This window comes from Amblyraja radiata, chromosome 33 (assembly GCF_010909765.2).
Source record: "Amblyraja radiata isolate CabotCenter1 chromosome 33, sAmbRad1.1.pri, whole genome shotgun sequence".
In the NCBI taxonomy this organism is placed as follows: domain Eukaryota; kingdom Metazoa; phylum Chordata; class Chondrichthyes; order Rajiformes; family Rajidae; genus Amblyraja; species Amblyraja radiata.
Genome location: NC_045988.1, coordinates 12,159,414 through 12,179,434, shown reverse-complemented (window position 1 = coordinate 12,179,434; position 20,021 = coordinate 12,159,414). Strand labels below are relative to the sequence as shown.

Below are 20,021 nucleotides of genomic sequence, written 5' to 3'. Positions count from 1 at the left end.
TCACCATCGTGTGACGTGCACAAATAGTGAACTAAATGTGGGACTGCATATTAAAAGAATAACATCCAATAATCTGGGGGAAAAAAACCTAAATCCGGAATCACCAAAGTCCCCAGGCTGCCTGATTATCGGATTTCTAGCGCAAAGTGCAAAGCTTTGGCAAGGTCACAAATCACGTATGGCCCATCCATGGGCTTGAGTAACAAGGGCAGGTCACCAGGGAGAACATGGAGAAATGAGTTGATACCATAGGGCTTAGAGCAGCAGGAAGAAGGACCCTGACCTGAACCATCACCTACCCATGTTCCAGGGATGCTGTTGCCTGACCCGCTGGGTTCCTCCAGCACTTTGTGTCTCTTTGTTTGTAAACCAGCATTTATGGAACGAGCTGTCGGAGGAGGTGGTTGATGCAGGTGCTATCACAACGTTTAAAAAACATTTGGGCAAGACTCTATCTGCAGGTCCCTTGTCTCTACAAAGAGAGTACAGCACAGCACCAGGCCCTTTAGCCCATAATGTCCATGCTAAACATGATGGCAGGTTAAACTAACCTCCTCTGCCTAGATGTGATCCACAGCACTCTATTCTCTGCATATCCATGTGCCTATCTGAAAGATATGTAGTTGCAGAAGATCAGCCATGTCTGACTGAATGTCAGAGTAGGCCTCGTACATATAGATATAATGGATCTGCTCCGTATTCACATATACCTTTTTGTGGTTTATAAACTGGATATAGAGCTAACCAGTGTAAAATCTCACAGTAGATTTAGCAAGCACTCAATTTAAAAATATACATATTTATTCATCCTTTTTACCAGAGCAAGCACGAGAGAGAAGATAGGATGTCACGCGATCCACCCCACTCATGCATTAGCTGGAGCGGTGACAGAAAGATGGTTCTCTCCCTGACACTGATCAGGGGACACCCACTGAGACAAGGAACACCTCAGGCTATGTAACCGACTCTGACGTGGGGTAAAACTGATGGAAATCCTCATCTTCCTCGTCGGTATCCTGGGGAAAAAAAAAACACAAGAACAATAAAACTACTATCTCTCAGTAGAGGCCCTTGGACTACCTTTGACCAGACTTTACTGGCTTCATCCTGCACTAAGCTTTCCCTTATCATGTAACCGTACATTGTGAATGGCTCGAATGTAACCATGTTCAATTTTTCCGCTCACTGATTCGCACGCAACAAAAGCTTTTCACTGTACCTCGCTACACATGACAATAAATTAAATGAAATCATCTGGAAAATTGCCAGTGAACGGTGCTGGTGCACCCACCGTAGGTATGAAACAGGGTGATACAAGGTTTGCTCTATCCTGCACCAGCAAACGATCCCCGAGCAGTGTAGGACACAGGTTGGCCACAGGGTGGCAGAGTGGTTCAGCAGATGGTAGCACCGCCCGTCAATGTGGAGTTTGCACGTTCTACCCATCACCACGAGTGTCTTCCCTCCCGGGGCCCTGTCTCCACATCCCAAAACTGGCCACTGTAAATTACCACTGGTTTAGGGAGGTGGTAGGAAAATCAGAGTGTGATGAATAGGATGTTAGGAAATCAATGTGGAGACATGGGATTGCTCTCAACACAACAGTGATGCAATGGGCTGAATGGCCTTCAACAAAGGACAATATATCTGATCCAGTCAACTCTCTCTTTACCGACACTCTTAAAACTATGCTTTGAATACTAATAATGCACAGGGCTCCTCACAGTTCATACACTAACCTATCGACACAAGCCCGGACTCACTACAGCTAAAGAAATGTGGGATCGCAGCCTTGCCCTAGACTGTTTCTGGAGGGAGGGGGGTGGAGGTGGGGTTGGTTTCTGGACATTTCATGCTAGCACCCACCTGCAAACAAGCAACACATCGCCTGCAACAACCGCTCCTCAAACCATCATCAGAGGCATCACCGTCTCTGTATAGGAAGAGAGTTTCAGTTAGGGTTAGTAATTCGTAGCAAGAGCAAAATTAATTTCCTCAAAGTAATAAACGTAATATTTAAGGAAGAAAAGTAGCACTGACCAAAGAGTAAATTATTCCCCTGTACACCTACCAAGCACCAGGGGCAGAAGGGGTTTGGGTGGGAAGTGGCACTTTGGCAAGGAGTGTTGGGCGTGTTCATGTGGAGGTATCTGGAAAGGGAATGGTGTTTGGGAAGGGGAAGGAATGTCAGGACAGTGGGATTTGCTGCTGTCTCCATGTCCAACCAGGGCATCTTCACCCCTATCCTCTCCCCTACACACAGGGTGTCCAAAAATGAGAATAGTAGGTGTGAAGTGCAGCCAGAAGGCAAGGAGTAACCCCTTCAGAAATTGGAACAGGGGCCACAACCTCACACACTCCATGTACACATGGAACACAGACTCATCCAGCCAGCAAAAGAGGCAGGCGGCTGGGTGAACCGGGATAGCAAGTTTGCATGGGACTCCTTGGTGTAGTACCCTCCACCCCAGATCCCCGACACAGTGCAGTGTAGGGCAGTGTAGTGTAGTGTAGGGTAGTGTAGTGTAGTGTAGTGTAGTGTAGTGTAGTGTAGTGTAGTGTAGTGCTGTGCTGTGCAATGTAGTGCAGTGTAGTGCAGTGTAGTGTAATGTAGTGTAGTGTAGTGTAGTGCAGTGTAGTGTATTGTAGTGTAGTGTAGTGCAGTGCTGTGCTGTGCAATGTAGTGCAGTGTAGTGCAGTGTAGTGTAATGTACTGTAGTGTAGTGTAGTGTAATGCAGTGTAGTGCAGTGTAGTGTAGTGTAATGCAGTGTAGTGTAGTGTAGTGTAGTGTAATGCAGTGTAGTGTAATGTAGTGTAGTGCAGTGTAATGTAGTGTAGTGCAGTGTAGTGTAGTGCAGTGTAGTGTAGTGTAGTGTAATGCAGTGTAGTGTAGTGTAGTGTAGTGTAGTGTAGTGTAATGCAGTGTAGTGTAGTGTAATGTAGTGTAGTGTAGTGTAGTGTAATGTAGTGTAGTGTAGTGTAGTGTAGTGTAGTGTAATGCAGTGTAGTGTAGTGTAATGTAGTGTAGTGTAGTGTAGTGTAGTGTAGTGTAGTGTAGTGTAGTGCAGTGTAGGGCAGTGTAGGGCAGTGTAGTGTAATGCAGTGTAGTGTAGTGTAATGTAGTGTAGTGTAGTGTAGTGTAGTGTAGTGTAGTGTAGTGTAGTGTAGTGTAATGTAGTGTAGTGTAGTGTAGTGTAATGCAGTGTAGTGTAGTGTAGTGTAGTGTAGTGTAGTGTAGTGTAGTGTAATGTAGTGTAGTGTAATGCAGTGTAGTGTAGTGTAATGCAGTGTAGTGTAGTGTAGTGTAGTGTAGTGCAGTGTAGGGCAGTGTAGTGTAGTGTAGTGTAGTGCAGTGCAGTGTAGTGTAGTGTAATGCAGTGTAGTGTAGTGCAGTGCAGTGTAGTGCAGTGTAGTGCAGTGTAGGGCAGTGTAGTGTAGTGCAGTGTAGTGTAGTGTAATGCAGTGTAGTGTAGTGTAATGCAGTGTAGTGTAGTGTAGTGTAATGCAGTGTAGTGTAGTGTAGTGTAGTGTAGTGCAGTGCAGTGCAGTGTAGTGTAATGCAGTGCAGTGTAGTGCAGTGCAGTGTAGTGCAGTGTAGTGCAGTGCAGTGTAGTGTAGTGTAGTGTAATGCAGTGTAATGCAGTGTAGTGTAGTGCAGTGCAGTGTAGTGTAATGCAGTGTAGTGTAATGCAGTGTAGTGTAGTGTAATGCAGTGTAGTGTAGTGTAGTGTAATGCAGTGTAGTGTAATGCAGTGTAGTGTAGTGTAGTGTAATGCAGTGTAGTTTAGTGTAGTGTAGTGTAGTGTAATGCAGTGTAGTGTAGTGTAGTGTAGTGCAGTGCAGTGTAGTGTAGTGTAATGCAGTGTAGTGCAGTGCAGTGCAGTGCAGTGTAGTGCAGTGCAGTGCAGTGTAGTGTAGTGTAGTGCAGTGCAGTGTAGGGCAGTGTAGTGTAGTGCAGTGTAGTGTAGTGTAATGCAGTGTAATGCAGTGTATGACCTGATTTGTTACAGCAACTCGCTGGTCAGAAAGTGCTCTGGGCTTTGGAAGGGAAGGTGCCGGTTTGCTCAATAACGGCAAACAGCCGGTTCTCGACACCAAGCCCCGGTGCCGTTTCTGTACCTACCCTTCCAACACCTCAATCGGTGACTTGCTGCCGTTAGATCCGCAGATATCAAATCTCTTGGCGGTCCGCACCAGGAGCAGGGTGACCACCAGCAGAGTGGGGACGACCACCAACAGCATCAGCACCACCACCACACTCAGTCGGAATGGGGTCTCTGTGCAGAGAGAAGCAAGGCTGAAGTTACACTGAACACACAGCGCACAAACAGGTCATTCAGCCCAAACGGAAAGTGTACACCTCCTATCATTCCTTCTATGGCGCGCAGCGGTAGAGTTGCTGCCATACAGCGCCAGAGACCCGGGTTCAATCCTAACTACGGGTGCTGTATGTACTGAGTTTGTACATTCTCCATGTAACCTGCGTGGGTTTTCTCCAGGTGTTCTGGTTTCCTCCAACACTACAAAGACCCACAGGTTGATAGGTTAATTGGCAAAATTGTAAATTGTCCCCAGTGTGTGTAGGAAAGTGACAATGTGCGGGGATTGCTGGTCAGCACGGACCCGGTGGGCTGAAGGGCCACTTCCCACGCTGTATCTCGAAAGTAAACTAAACTACTAAGTCACAGTTTTTCAGTTTTTCTATTCTTTTTCTCCTCGTGTACTTTTTGATTTCATTTTGAAACTATTTTCCTTAACATGCATCCTCTGTTAGTGAAGGTAGACACAAAATGCTGGAGTAACTCAACGGGACAGGCAGCATCTCTGGAGAGAAGGAATGGGTGACGTTTTGGGTCGAGACCCTTCTTCAGACTGATGTTAGTGAGCTACACTCCCCGTCTGAAGAAGGGCCCCGACCTGATACATCACCTATCCATGTTCTCCAGGGATGCTGCCTGATCTGCTGAGTTACCCCAGTACGTTGTGTTTCTTTTATAAAGTTTTTTTCCCACTTCCAAGCTCAATTTATTAATAAGTTGATTTATGGCAGCGGACTCTGGATTAATCGAACAATTTAGGCGGCACAGTGATTCAACGGTAGAGTTGCTGCCTCACAGCGCTAAAGACCCGTGTTCGATCTGCTGTTGCTGCCCATACGGAGTTTGTAGGGATCACACCCTCAACATTTAACAAGCAGCTACAAAATGTTTCCCCTCCCATTCCCTCCGAGTTGCTCACCTCTCTTGATGACGGTGAGTTCAGTAGTCGGCACAAAACTGCTGAGATCCGGCGGGTTCTGCACCACACAACTGAATGTCCCATTGTCGACCAGTGTCAGATTCTTCACGACGATGGAAGCATTGCCGTTCATAACATTCCCGTTCCACAGGACTCGATCCTTCAATGGGCCTTGTGCGGCAGGGAACACCGCGGAGTGGTAGTACAGGATCTGTGGAGGGAGAGAGTGGCAACGTGACGAAGGTTCAGTTCAACCCACCACCGCCGAACCACAGAGCAATCGTCTCCCATGATGGCGATGCCACCGCTGGTTGTCTACCGCATTCCAGCTCTGTTGTTGGGCAACCAAGAGCGGCACAATGGCACAGCTGGTTAAGCTGCGGCCTCACAGCACCAGAGATACGGGTCCAATAGTGACCTTCCATCACAAACGCAGTGGCGAAGGGTCATGGCCGAAAATGTCACATATCCATGTGTATTGAGTTACTCCAACACTTAGAAGTCAATCGAAGATAGACATAAAAGGCTTGAGTAACTCAGCGGGTCAGACAGCATCTCTGAGAAACATCACCTATTCCTTTTCTCCAGAGATGCTGTCTGACTCGCTCAGTTACTCCAGTCTTTTATGCCTATCTTTGGTTTAAACCACCACTTGTAGTTCCTTCCTACACACGTTGTGAACTCAGAACCTTGCACTCCGAACTGCGATAGAAAATACCACCACTGGGTGGCGCATGTGCTACACGGGAGAAATGCACTGCCACTGTCTCTAGTTCATTGAACATTAACCCAATGCTCCACGCAATGATGAGGGAGACAGCTCTCTGGAGAAGTGGCAATGTATGGCAGGGCAATGCACTACAGGAGAGGACAGAGCAGGGCAGTCATTGACGGACAAGAATGCTCGACCGAAAAACATAGTGCACCTCGACAAATAGGGCCCCTGCTCAGTTTTTTTTTTTAATCTACAAAATTGCATGGTATCACCAAATATTAAAAATAAATAAGAAGGGGCACAAATCAGGAATATTGATCGGGATGAACCTGTTTAAGAACGTGATTTTGATGGTTACAGCAAACTTGAAACAATGTAACAGATGGGGTCCTCAATTGATTAAAAGAGCTAATTGCAAATTATTTTGAGATTAAGTCACAATTAATTGCAATCTAAAACTAGCTGTTAAATAATAATGGATTGCTGATATGTTGATGGCTTCACAATGGGACACGGGTTGCAGGGTTCAACTATTTGACAGAAAACTCGAGTCTCCGCACATACTCATCCCTGTTGGCATATGATGCCTTCTCAATCAGCATTATGTAGGAGAGGTCCATGAATGGTGTGGGTGGGCTTCATGTCCTTTCCCCATTCCCATCGGATGGGTTCTGTTCTGTCATTGAGTGCAAGTTTCATTTGACTGGCGCCAAGCAGGCGAGGTGAATGGATGAACCTCGTAGGAAGCCACTCGTGAATGGATGTGTGGGATCTGGGTGCTGATGGAGGGACGAGGAGGGTAAGGATTGTCCCAGGACAAATGTTATCCTGGAATTGACCCTTAGAAGGAGCACCTTTAAGAATTATTCTAAAAAAAAAATGTGTTAAGTATCCACATTAATCATGATTAAGCACTTAAATAAGGGCGGCACAGTGGCGCAGCAGTAGAGTTGCTGCCTTACAGTGTCAGAGACCCAGTTTCTATCCTGACTACGGGTGCTGTCTGTATGGAGTTTGTACACGCTCCCTGTGCGTGACTTGCGTGGGTTTCTCCGGGTGCTTCAGTTTCCTCCCACACTCCAAAGATGTACACGTTTGTAGGCCAATGGGCTTGGTAAAATTGTAAATTGTCCCTAGTGTGTGTAGGGTAGTGCTAGTGTGTGAAGATCGCTGGTTTGTGTGGACTCGTTGGGCCGAAGGGCCTGTTTCCGTGCTGTATCTCTAAACTAAACAAGTGGAATAAAAAGCCACTCATAGAACAGTACAGCACAGGGCAGGCCCTTCGGCCCACAATGTCTGCCCAGCATGATGCCCAGACTAAATCTTATGCCTGTACACAATCCACATCTCTCCAGTCCTTGCATATCCATGCTCTATCCAAAAGTCTTTTAATGCCACTATCATTTCTGCTGCCACTACCAGCACATTCCAGGCACTCACCAGCTTCTGTGTAAAGAAACTGGCCTTGCACATTTGTCCTTTGTAATTTTCCCCTTTCACTTTAAAGCTATACTCTCTAGCACCGTATTATTTATTTACATCCCGGGAAAAGGTTCAGTTTATAAAATAATTTTATAAAATGTATTTATTTATAAAATGATGAGAGGCTTTAATAGGGGAAACAAACAGAACAGCAGCATAGTTACTCCAGCATTTTGTGTCTATATTCGGTGTAAACCAGCATCTGCAGTTCCTTCTTAAACAAACAGAACCTTTCTCCCAGGATGGAAAAGTCAAATACTAGAGTGCGTAGCTGTAAGGTGCGAGGGGGAAAGTCTAAAGGAGACATGGGGGGCAAATCTTTTACACAGAGGGTGGCGAGTGTCTGGAACGCACTGTTGAGGCAGATATGATAGCAGCATTTAGGAGACTTTTGGATAGATGTATAGATAAGCAGGGAATGGAGGGATATACGTAGATTATGTAGATTATATAAGAGGTGGTATTGGTATCATGTTCGGCACAGATATTGACAGGGTCATAGTAACTTCCTGGTTTTTCCTCTTGCCCATCCTTTGGGAACTGGGAATTGGAAGAGGATGCTCACATTCCAGTTCACCCATGTTGCTCTCCTTCCCACAGAAATTATGGAAAAACTTCCATAATTCTCTCCGATATTTCTCCCTCCCTCAGAACCCCCAATGTAAACCATCCAGTGACCTTCCGTCCCATCTCCTGGCTTGAATAACAACTCCCACCAACATTCTCCACACCTTCCCCCTTTGCTCTTTGGCTGTGAAAACACGGGTTACTCGAGCGTTGCATTGTGTCCAAACCCATGCTTCACTCCCTATCTTGTTCACTGTCCCCGTTTAAAACTTTCAATCAATTGTCCCAGTGCATTCTTGCTTTTTCTCATCCTCATTTTGTAAATTTCCTTTACCTCTAATCAGCTCCTTACTGTCTCCTAGAGTCATACAACACAGATACAGATTCTTGTGGCCAACCAAGTCTATGCCCACATATACTCCTACATTAGTCAGTATTAATTCCTCCCACATTATCAGTTCTGCATATACTAAGGAATAGCTAGGATAGACAGCCGTAGAACATAGAGGAGTGCAGCACAGGGACAGCCCACAATATCCTCTCAGCAGTTTTGAAACTGCTGGCCTCGAATACAAGATGAAATTGTGAGATTGAAATCAAGAGCTGAAATCGTGAGATTCTGTGAATAGTACGCTGATGTTTGCTCGTTCAGACAAGTTTTCACACAGATCCACTAAAAATAAGCTGATGGGTGGTAGTCCCCTGCTCTGTGACGCTGATACAAAACAACCAGGAAGCTGGCTGTGTCCCCAGTTGCGAACTAGCTTCACTGTGGCTGGGATGAAGGGATATTAAACAAGAACAAGCCAGCCTTTATTTGGAAACAAAGAACTGCAGATGCTGGTTAATGCCCAAATGGGCGCAAAGTGCTGGAGTAACTCGGGTCAGGCAGTATCTCTGGAGAAAAAGGATGGGTGGAATTATAAGAAACAAAATATTAAAATAAAATCTATTTGCGTTATCCATGAGTTATCACATGAGCATTTCTCAAAATCTCTTCACTGTCATGGGGCATCACTGCTCCTGTATATGCCCCCACCCACCCTTGCACACAGACACTACACCCCACTACTGTACTGGGGTCAAGGAAAGAGCGTTCTCGTCGCGGTCCTGTTTCCACCACCACGCACAAGAAGCACAAGACGCAATTGTATGCAGATACCTAGCAGTGTGTTCAGCTCTGGCTGTACAATTTCTAATCTTGTGATGTGGACTCTATAAGAGGAGCACTGTGTACTTTGATACAGAGTGGAAACAGGCCCTTCGGCCCACTGAGTCCGTGCTGACCAGCGATCACCCCATACACGAACACTATCATACACACTAGGAACAATTTTACAATTTACAGTGTGGGAGGAAACCGGAGCACCTGGAGAAAACCCACGCGGTCACAGGGAGAACGTGCAAACTCCGTACAGACAGCACCCTTTATCAGGATCGAACCTGGGTTTCTGGCACCTTAAAGCAGCAATTAAGGCAGGACAGGGGCATAACTCTACTGCTGTGCCACCGTGCCACCCCAATGATGCACCGCACCAGTTGTTTGGTGTTTGACCAGCGGGCAGCTGATCCTTCAGCATCCAGTGTTAGCAAACAAATAACAATGCTCTTTGTTAAACTGATGAGGCTGTAAAGCAATCTGCTTGTAAAGTGGAGTGTTTTACAGCTCCTCAACACAAGGCGGTTTTGATTGTAATAGGATTGTAAATCCTCTGTCAGCTCATGAAGTTTGGGAATGAGCTGGACTGGAGAGCCAGTTACCAGGGCCCCACTGTAGAGCAGAGGCAAGCGCAATAGAGGGTGATCAGGGGGCATTTGTTGGAGGGGCCGTACTGAGGGACTGTAGGACATCAGAGAGACAGCACTGAGGAGCAGCACGATCACCAGAGGGCAGCCTGGCAGTCTGGAGCATGGAGGGGTAGTGTCCAGGGAATTGAAGAATTCTGGAGAGGCGTGAATATGCAGGAATGGAAGGACATGGATCGTGTGTAGGCAGAGGTGTCACACAGCATGGGGACCAACTCGCCCACAGTGACCAAGATGCCTTGTCCATGCTAGTCCCTATTTGCTCATGTTTGGCCCAATAGAGTCAGACAGTACAGAAAGAGACTGGTGATTAGTTTGACGACTTCATGTTTGGAATGGACATGAAGGGCCTGTTCCTATGCTGGACCTTTGTATGAATGCAGCATTGTCCATTGGATAGCACCGCCAGAGGGATGGCACTGACGGCCCCTCTATCGGTGTTGGCCCTCCCACAGCGTCGCTCTCCCTGTCCGCGCCCCTTCCAATGGCCCAGGGTCAGTCTGCTGGACTATCACAGGGACCTCAATGAAGGAGCAGTGCTTTGCCCCTTGAACAGGCACTGCAATGTTGAAGAAGCAGTACTTAGAGAGACCGTCCCACGCAGCTCCTCGGAGTGTAGTACCCTCTCGCTTCCAATTCCAACAAGCCCAATCATCAAATGGCACAATGATGTCCCTCTAGTTCTCTAGGGGCGCTGCACTGGCAGCAGCCTCTACCTACAGCCTGTCTGTCATTTCTATCTTTTTTTTAATTTTCAGTTAGTCCAAAGTCTGTTTTAGGGGGAAACTTTTACTTTTCTATGTGGGGGAGGGGGGCAGGGTAAGGGGGAAACCGTCTCCCAGTCTCTTCCTGGCGGGGACGCGACTATTTCTCCGAGTCGCGTCCTCGCCCCCCACCTCGCAGCCTACCAGCTGGATCGGAGCGGCCTTTCCTGCCAGGGACCGGGAACCGTACCAGGGCTGCTACAGCGGCGGCGCAGCGCTGGAGTCACCGCGGAGCGGGCGATGCTATCTGGGTCGCCGTTTGGAGCTCCGGAGCGTTGGGCCGCTGCTCCAACATCGTGGAGCTCTGGTGTGGAGAGCTCCCAACGCGGGCGGCGCTGAACAACATCGTGGAGTCCGGGGGCGCCTTGCAGAGGGCCTATAGCAGCAGTCTCCACCCGGCGCAGCCTGCGGACTTTGGAAGCCGCCGACTCCGGTAGGAGGGGACCGACTCTGGTGTCCACGCCGTTGAGGACGTCCCGCAGCCCCGACATCGGACTTGTATCACCCCGGCGAGCGATCCTGGACATCGGGCCGCCCGTAGCTGCAACTGCGGAGGGCTTGGGGAGGCCCTGACCACGGGGAACAGTGGAGGAAGAGACTGACTTTGGTGCCTTCCCACACAGTGGGGAACTTTGATCCTGCTGTGGGGGGGATGTTTTATGTCAAATTCTATAGTGTTGTGTTCTTTATTTTTATTGTATGGCTGTATGGGAATTTCATTTCACTGTTCCATCTGACACATGTGACAATTAAATGTATCTTGAATCTTGAATCTTGTGTCAGAAGGTCCTGGATACGAGCCAGAGCTCAAGCCTTTACTCCGCGCAAAACGGCGAGTCTCTGCTGCATCCCACTGCCACCAGCCTCTCTCCTCCTCAATTATCAAACAGTTATCTGCCATAGGTACACAGCCCGAGGGCTGGGGGATGGGAGGAGACAGCCCGAGGGCTGAGGAAGGGGAGGAGACAGCAAGGGCTAACAAAATTGGGAGAATTCGATGTTCATGCCCGCAGGATGCAGACTCCCCAAGTGAAATATGAGGTGCTGTTCCTCCAATTTCCGGTGTTGCTCACTCTGACAATGGAGGAGACCCAGGACAGAGAGATCGGATTGGAAATAGGAGGGGGAGTTGAAGTGCTGAGCCACCGGGAGGTCAGGTAGGTTCTTGTGGACCGAGCGGAGGTGTTCGGCGAAGCGATCGCCCAACCTCCGCTTAGTCTCACCGATGTAGATCAGCTGACATCTAGAGCAGCGGATGCAGTAGATGAGGTTGGAGGAGTTACAGGTGAACCTCTGTCGCACCTAGAACGACTGCTTGGGTCCTTGAATGGAGTCGAGGGGGGAGGTAAAGGGACAGGTGTTGCATTTCTTGTGGTTGAAGAAGTTATCTGCCATATATGGCAGCACTATTTGTTGAGTCAAGAAATAAACGGGCAAAAAACATCACTCCTTCATCAACGCAGATGTGACGTTAGTGTGGAGTGGGGCAGACCGAGCAAGTCTGCGGCTCACTGTCTCCAAGCTGAGCAGCGGAAGCTTCTGATAAAGACCACCATCAACGTGGACATACAACAACTGGCCTCAGGAAGGAAGGAGCCAATTACACAAAAGGAAGAGCAATCAAACAAACACTAACAAAAAAACATCAAAGGATGGAGCTTAATGCCAAATACCACAGCCAGCTGGTGACACACACAAAAAAAATCACACAGTGGATGAGATGCAGAATGCAGCGACTCGGCAGATTAGCATTATTAACGATGAATTTGCATTTATATAGTCTCGCACAGGTTGTGCTGAATTGCTTCACCACTGATGAAAAGCTTTGCCATTGTAACAGCAGCCTCTTGCAGTTCGAAAAGACTTGAAAGCATATATCATAGAATAGTAATGGCACAGGATGAAGCCGTTTTGCCCAGTGTCCATTGCAGATCTCAATGTGAGTTCATTAGTTCCCCTCCCCCCCACCACTGTCCTTTCTCTGCAGGTTTACGACATTATGTTCGCCATGTGTTATATCCAATTCCCTCTCAAAAGCCACAACAGAACCTGCTTCACATCACACTCTGGAAACGTTCAGTAGATCCAGAGCACTTTTCTGGATAAAGTTCTGGGTTCTCAGTGCCTTACATGAGAATGTTAGAATTAGACACATGCTCAACATGGGAGACATGTTGCAAATAATCACCACACATTCATCACATTTCTTACTGGAAGAAGGTGAAATATAGACATTTCTTCAAAAGACCTCAAAGATACAATCAAACACATTAGGAGCAAACATCCCAGTGTATATCTTGTGCCTTCAGGTTACATTAATAAATGCATTCTCCAAAAAAGGTAGCATTGTTGTTAACTATGGAAATGAGGGGAACCTCATTGAAACTTACTGACTAGTGAAAGGCCTGGATAGACTAAATGTGGAGAGGATGATTTCACTAGTGAGAGAATCTAGGACCAGAGGCCATAGCCTCAGAATAAAAGGACGCACCTTTAGAACGGAGATGAAGAGGAATTTCTTTAGTCAGAGGGTGGTGAATATGTGGAATTCATCGCCACAGACAGCGGTGGAGGCCAAGTCGATGGATGTTTTTAAGGTGGAGATTGACAGATTCTTGATTAGTAGTGGTATTAGGGGCTATGGGGAGAAGGCAGGAGAATGGGATTGAGAGGCAAAGATAGATCAGCCTTGATTGAATGCGGGAGTAGACTTGATGGGCCGAATGGCCTAATTCTGTTCCTAGAATTTATGAGCTTATGAAATATAATCAACCTTGATACTCACACCATGTGTTGATCCGCCTTTTGCTGGTCGGAAAGACCAGTCCACTGTCAGACGCTGTGTGATGGGAGAGGAAGATCTGAACTTACAATTCAGTTGTATATCTTCTCCAATGAAACCTTGAACAGTTGGTTTCAAAGAAACTTCAATAGTAGCAAAACCTGTTTGGAGAGGGACACAGGATTCGTCACCAAGATAAAGATTCAACTATAGGGGGGGAGGGGTGGTAGTGTGAGGGGGAGGGGAGGGGGGGGAGAGTGAGGAGGTGGTGGGGGAGTGATGGGAAGGGGTGGGGAGTGAGGGGAAGGTGTGGAGAACTGAGTGAGAGGAATGAGGAGGGGGGAGTGAGTGGGGCTGTGGGGGAGTGAAGGGTAGGGGGTGGGGGAGTGAGGGGAAGGGGTGGGGAACTGAGTGAGAGGAATGAGGGGGGAGTGAGTGGGGCTGTGGGGGAGTGAAGGGGTTGGGGAGTGAGGAGGGGGTGGGTGGGGTGTAGGAGACGAGGAGGGGTGGAGGGTGTTGGGAGTGAGGGGGGTCGAAGGAAGAGGAACGTTTCAGGTCTGTGCCTTGCGACTGAATCAAAGGAACTGAAACGAAATCAAGGCCGGAAGCGAGGGGAATAATACCCGAAACCGCAGCGATTTGGGGGACACCGGACACCCGGGGAATGTTTCCTCCAATTTGGGCTGCGGGGCCGCGGCCGCCCGGACTCACCGGGAAGTAACAGCAGCGGGAAGAGCCACAGGGCCGGGAGTCGGTGCGGGTTCCGACCGGGCTCCAGGTTCCTCTCTCTCGGGCTCATTCCCACCCTGAACCAGAGAGATCTTTGCCTTGAACGACGCGACTCCAGGTGAGTGCGGAAGCAGAGAGTCGGAAGCAGGTGAGCGGGGAGGAGGAGGAGGAGACTCGGGTGCAGTCGGGCCCGACCTACAACTACAACAGGTCAGCTCGTTCCCTCGGGGGAGAAGGCAGGAGAGTGGGGTTAGGAGGGAGAGATAGACCAGTCGTGATTAAATGGCGGTAGACTTGATGGGCCGAATGGCCTAACTCTACTCCTATCACTTATGAACTTACCCCCTAAACAAACTCTCCAAATACTCCACCAGCATCTCCTGAAAGTGCAGTGGCTTCTCTTCCCTCTCCACTGTTCCCAAACTCCTACTCCCAAGGTAGATAGAGACGTGTTGTGTTGTCCCAGGTGATCCACCCTGACCAGTCGTACACAGTCCCGGGCCGGTCCATCCAGGACAATGTTCATCTAGTCCGGGACCTGATCTATCTGACCCAGGGTGCTGGTCCGTCGGTCGCCTTTCTCTCCCTCGACCAGGAGAAGGCGTTCGACAGGGTGGAGCACGACTACCTTCTGGGGACTTTGCAGGCGTTCGGATTTGGACCACACTTTGTGGCCTGGGTTACACTGCTGCAGAATGCCTTGTTAAGGTCAACGGCTCTTTGTTGGCCCCCTTTCCCTTTGAGAGGGGGGTTCGTCAGGGATGTCCCATGTAGGCCGGACAGGGTAGTTAGAGGGAGTTAGATGTGGCCCTTGCGGCTAAGGGGATCAGAGGGTACGGAGAGAAGGCAGGTACGGGATACTGAGTTGGATGATGAGCCATGATCATATTGAATGGCGGTGCAGGCTCGAAGGGCCGAATGGCCTACTCCTGCACCTAATTTCTATGTTTCTATGTTTCTATGTCCGGCCAGCTGTACTCCATCTGTGTTGAGCCTTTCCTGTGCCTTCTCCGGAGACGGTTGACAGGCCTGACTTTACCAGAGCCGGGGATGGAGGTGGTCCTCTCGTCCTACGCCGACGATGTCATTCTGATGTTCACCGACCCTGTTGACCTGCGGAGGATGCATGAGTGCCAGCAGGTTTTCTCGGCTGCTTCCTCCGCCAAGATCAACTGGGGGAAGTGTCTGGTCTCTTGGTGGGTGGGTGGCAGGTGGACTCCTTGCCGGAGGAGATGGCAGATTTTGCATGGAATACCACGCACCTCCTCTATCTGGGGGTCTACCTGAGTCCCGATGAGAGGGGGTGGCCGGCGAACTGGCAGGAGCTGGAGGCGAAGGTGATTGCCCGGCTGGGACATTGGTCCGGCCTACTTGGTGTGCTCTCTTACCGGGGCAGGGCTGTAGTTATAAACCAGCTGGTGGCCTCTCTGCTGTGGTACCGGATGGCCACTATGGTCCCGTCCTCTTATTTTATAACCATGTTACAGAGGAGATTGGTCAACTTCTTCTGGGGCGAGAGGAACCACTGGGTCTCTGCTGGGGTTCTGAGTCTCCCATTGGAGGAGGGTGGTCAGGCGCTGGTCTGTATTCATACCCAGGTGGCAGCTCTCCGACTCAGGACCCTGCGGAGGTACATCTACTCGGACTACCCTCTTAAATGGCACGTGCTGGCGACGTATTTTTTACGCCAGGGGCGCTGCCTTCAGGAGGGCTCACAGCTCCCATTAGCGGGCATGAGTCGACGCGCTAGGCGGGAGTTGCCTGGCTTTTACCGTGATCTCTTGAAAGCCAGGAATTTGGTCACCTTCAGCCAGGGCCCTACTCCTCAGGGGGAGGGGGGTGTCGTGACTGTGATGGTGGGTGTTGAGGAGAGACGTGTGCATGGAACGATTCTGGACGAGCTTGCCCCCACTCAATCGGAATTGTTCATAGGGCCCAAGGCCCGGGTCCCTCCCCGAGAGCCGGCCCCATGCAACATGAGCCGCCTTTCCGAGGTGCCCAGCGTACCGTTCTGTGATGCGGAGAGGCGCGTACTGTACAGGCTGCTCCTGCACACTCTCCACTTCCTCGCCCTCGTCTTTCGTCCAGACACACCCTGGCGGTCCGTGTTACCACCTGACGAGGGGAGCGGTCCCCAGTGGAGGTCTATCTACAAGGGAGTCCTCCCCCTTTACATCGGGGACCTGGGGTGGAGAGTATTGCACAAAGCCGTGGCCTGTAATAGGTATTTGAGCCGGTTCACGGACTCTTCCCCTGCTTGTCATTTCTGCGGTGAGGAAGAGACCGTGTTCCATGTGTACATAGAGTGTGAGAGGTTGCAGCCACTGTTCGAATATCTGAAAGGGCTGCTCCTCAAGTTTTGGCTACATTTTAGTCCAACACTATTAATTTATGGGCGCCCGGTGCAGAGGGGGAAGGATGGGAGGGAGGAGTGGGTCTCCCTGTCGGTCTGCTCCTGGGCCTGGCCAAGATGGCCATTCGCGGGTCCAGGCAGCGGGCAGTCGATGGCCGCACAGCGGTCGCCTGCCTGCCCCTTTTCCGGGGTTACGTCCGAGCTCGCGTGTCCCTAGAAAAGGAACACGCGGTGTCCATGGGGACTGTGGAGGCCTTCTGTGAACGCTGGTCACCACAGGAGGTTGAATATATTATAGATAAAAATGTTAATATTTTAATTTGATAATTTTGTTTAAGTGTTAAGAGGGAACACGTGGTGTCCATGGGGACTTTGGAGGCTTTCCATGAATACTGGTCGCCGTTGAAGGTCGAGTGTTTTGTTGATAAACGGAACACTCGACCTTCAACGGCCATTCGTGGGTCCAGTTGACGTTGATGTTATTAATTTGACGATCATTTGTTTGTAAAATGTCAGCATAGGCAGTCTTTGATTGTGTTAATACTCTATGTTTATGTTTATTTTTTGAATAAAAGTAGTTTCATAATTAAAAAAAAAAAAAAAAAAAAAAGAAGGTAGATAGAGACACGCTGGCCAGCACTGCTCCCTCAAGCCCCAAGTTAGTGACCCCAGCTGTGCCGAACCCTTTCCCACTCTGGATAGCAGACAGCACTGTTCACTGTGGCCCTATCCTCCTGCACAGCAAGATCCCACAAACATCATAATGATGAAACCAATGTATATTTTGATGAGATTTCGCAACACTTGTCCCTTTACCTCCCCCCTCGACTCCATTCAAGGACCCAAGCAGTCGTTCCAGGTGCGACAGATGTTCACCTGCATCTCCTCCAACCTTATCTATTGCATCCGCTGCTCTAGATGTCAGCTGATCTACATCGGTGAGACCCAGCGGAGGCTTGGCGATCGTTTCGCCGAACACCTCCGCTCGGTCCGCAATAACCAACCTGACCTCCCGGTGGCTCAGCACTTCAACTCCCCCTCCCACTACGTATCCGACCTCTTTGTCCTGGGTCTCCTCCATGGCCAGAGCGAGCAACACCGGAAATTGGAGGAACAGCACCTCATATTCCGCTTGGGAAGTCTGCATCCTTGGGGCATGAACATTGAATTCTCCCATTTTGTTAGCCCTTGCTGTTTCCTCCCCTTCCTCAGCCCTTGGGCTGTCTCCTCCCATCCCTCAGCCCTGGGGTTCCTCCTCCTCCTTTTTCTTTTCTTCTCCTCACCCACACCCCATCAGGGTTTCGGCCCGAAACGTTGCCTATTTCCATCGCTCCATAGATGCTGCTGCACCCGCTGAGTTTCTCCAGCATTTTTGTGTACCTTATATTTTGATGATGTTGATTGGGGGAATCAGCATGGAGGACATGCTGCTTTTACTTCACAACACAGTAAGGTGTTTTACTTTAAGATAGAGACAAAAAGCTGAAGTAACTCAGCGGGACAGGCAGATTCTCTGGAGAGAAGGAATGGGTGACTTTTCTGTTTGAGAACCTTCTTCAGACTGGTTAGTTATTAGGGAACCGAGAGATGTAGTCGATGATGTAGAGAGATAAAGAACAATGAATAAAAGATATGCAAAAAAGTCATAATGATAAAGGAAACAGGCCATTGTTATTAGCTGTTTGTAGGATGAAATCAATAAGCTAGTGTAACTTGGGTGGGGGAGGGATAGAGAGAGAGAAAGAGAGAGGGAATGACCAAGGCTACCTGAAGCGAGAGAAATCAATATTTATACTACTGGGCTGTAAGCTGCCCAAGCAAAATATGAGATGCTGTTTGCGTTTAGCCTCACTCTGACAATGGATGAGCACCTGACCCGCTGAGTTACTCCAGCACTTTGTGTCTATCTTTGGTATAAACCAGCATCTGCAGTTCTTCATTTCTACACAGCTGGCACTCTTTGACCTTTCTAATCACTGTGAGGCAGCGTTCAATTAATGTAAAGAAAACATAAAATATTAATGGAAGCATGTAAAAGGATTCAGGGAGAGAATAGAAGTGCATTCAGCGAAATTAACACAAATAGAGGCAATTGTGGTCTGAATGGCTTCCTCTTGGCTTGAACGTTTCAGGACGGAACACTAAACCTTGCAGATTGTGAGACCAATTGCTTTAGACACTGGATCAGTCAACAATGTTCACGTTTTTTCGGGCTTCAATCAATCAATATGTGGAATGGGTATATTAGTTACAAGGAGATGTGGGGGAAACAAGGATTGTTTTCTCTGGAACACTGGAGATTCAGGGGGGACCTTATAGAAATATATGCAATTATGACAGGCATAGATAGATATAGCGTAGTCAGAATTATTATTTTTTTTTGCAGGGTGGAAATGTCAAAGACGAGAGGGTATAATAGCTTTTAAGGTGCGAGGGCTAAAATCTAGAGATGTTCGGGGCAATATCTTTTACACATAGGATAGCAGGTATCTGGAACGCATTGTCAGGAGTGGTGGTGGAGGCATGTACAATAGTGGCATTCAAGAGGCTTTTAAATAAGCACATAGATATGCAGGGAATGGAGGGATATGGATCAGGTGCAGGCAGATTAGTTTATCATGGCATCATGTTCAGCGTGGATATTGTGGGTCGAAGGGCCTGTGCTGTTCTAAGTTCTATGCTAGTAAATTATCTGAGCTTCACTTGTATCCTGTACCATAGAAAATAGGTGCAGGAGGAGGCCATCCAGTGATCCTTCCCAGACAAGCAATGTGCAGTTTAGTTTAGAGATGTATCGCAGAAACGGGCCCTTCTGCCGACCGAGTCCGCGCCGATCAATAATCCCCACACACTAACACTATCCTACACACACTAGGAACAATTTACAATTTTACGGAAGCCAAGTAACCTACAAACCTGCACGTCTTTGGTTGTGGGAGGAAACTGGAGCTCCTGGAGAAAACCCGCGGGAGTACGTACAAACTCCGTACAGACAGCACCAGTCGGCAGGATCGAACCCGGGTCTCTGGCGCTCTAAGGCAGCAACTCTGCCGTGCCGCCCTTTGACTGATCCACTTCACAAATTAACAAAACATCGCAGGGCGGCACTCAGTAGACATTTTATTTATCACTAGTGCCATATTATGATTTTAATCTCTTTTGATCTTTTCCTTGTGGAGTTAGGCAGTGCCATAGACTCTGTAGTTCCCAGATGTCGACCCTGATATGCACTAAAGAAAATGAATAACAAAATTGGGAGGACTCCATCAATTAGTTATCACAGCGGTATTTCCTGTCATTGCACAATTACATGGCGTCACATCGGATCAGAGAGCTATTCACGGAAACACAAAATACTGACAGGTTAAAAATTCAGATTTACAGACTGGAAACTGTGTGGAAAGATTTGAATAGTATGTAATATTTATCAAATAATAGACATTGGAGGTGAGTTACAGGCTATCATCTAATGAAAAGGTTTAGAAAGGCTGGGGGGGTTGGGGATTGAGGGGGGTTTATCCAGAAATGAGTCACAGAGGGAATATCTAATTGTAAGAGATAGTCTGGGGGGGATGAATGGTGAT

At 48.5% G+C, this 20,021-nt stretch overlaps 1 protein-coding gene across 1 annotated transcript; it reads right to left on the bottom strand.

The window, feature by feature from the left end:
* Positions 1-779: 779 nt before the first annotated feature.
* Positions 780-14,286, bottom strand: mpzl3 (myelin protein zero like 3). The gene is made up of 6 exons (XM_033049500.1): positions 14,067-14,286; positions 13,359-13,516; positions 5,240-5,450; positions 4,125-4,278; positions 1,867-1,933; positions 780-1,016 (listed from the first exon to the last, which is right to left on the bottom strand). Exons 1-6 carry the CDS (start codon positions 14,152-14,154, stop codon positions 954-956), a joined length of 741 nt encoding a protein of 246 aa, XP_032905391.1. The 5' UTR covers positions 14,155-14,286; the 3' UTR covers positions 780-953.
* Positions 14,287-20,021: the final 5,735 nt, after the last annotated feature.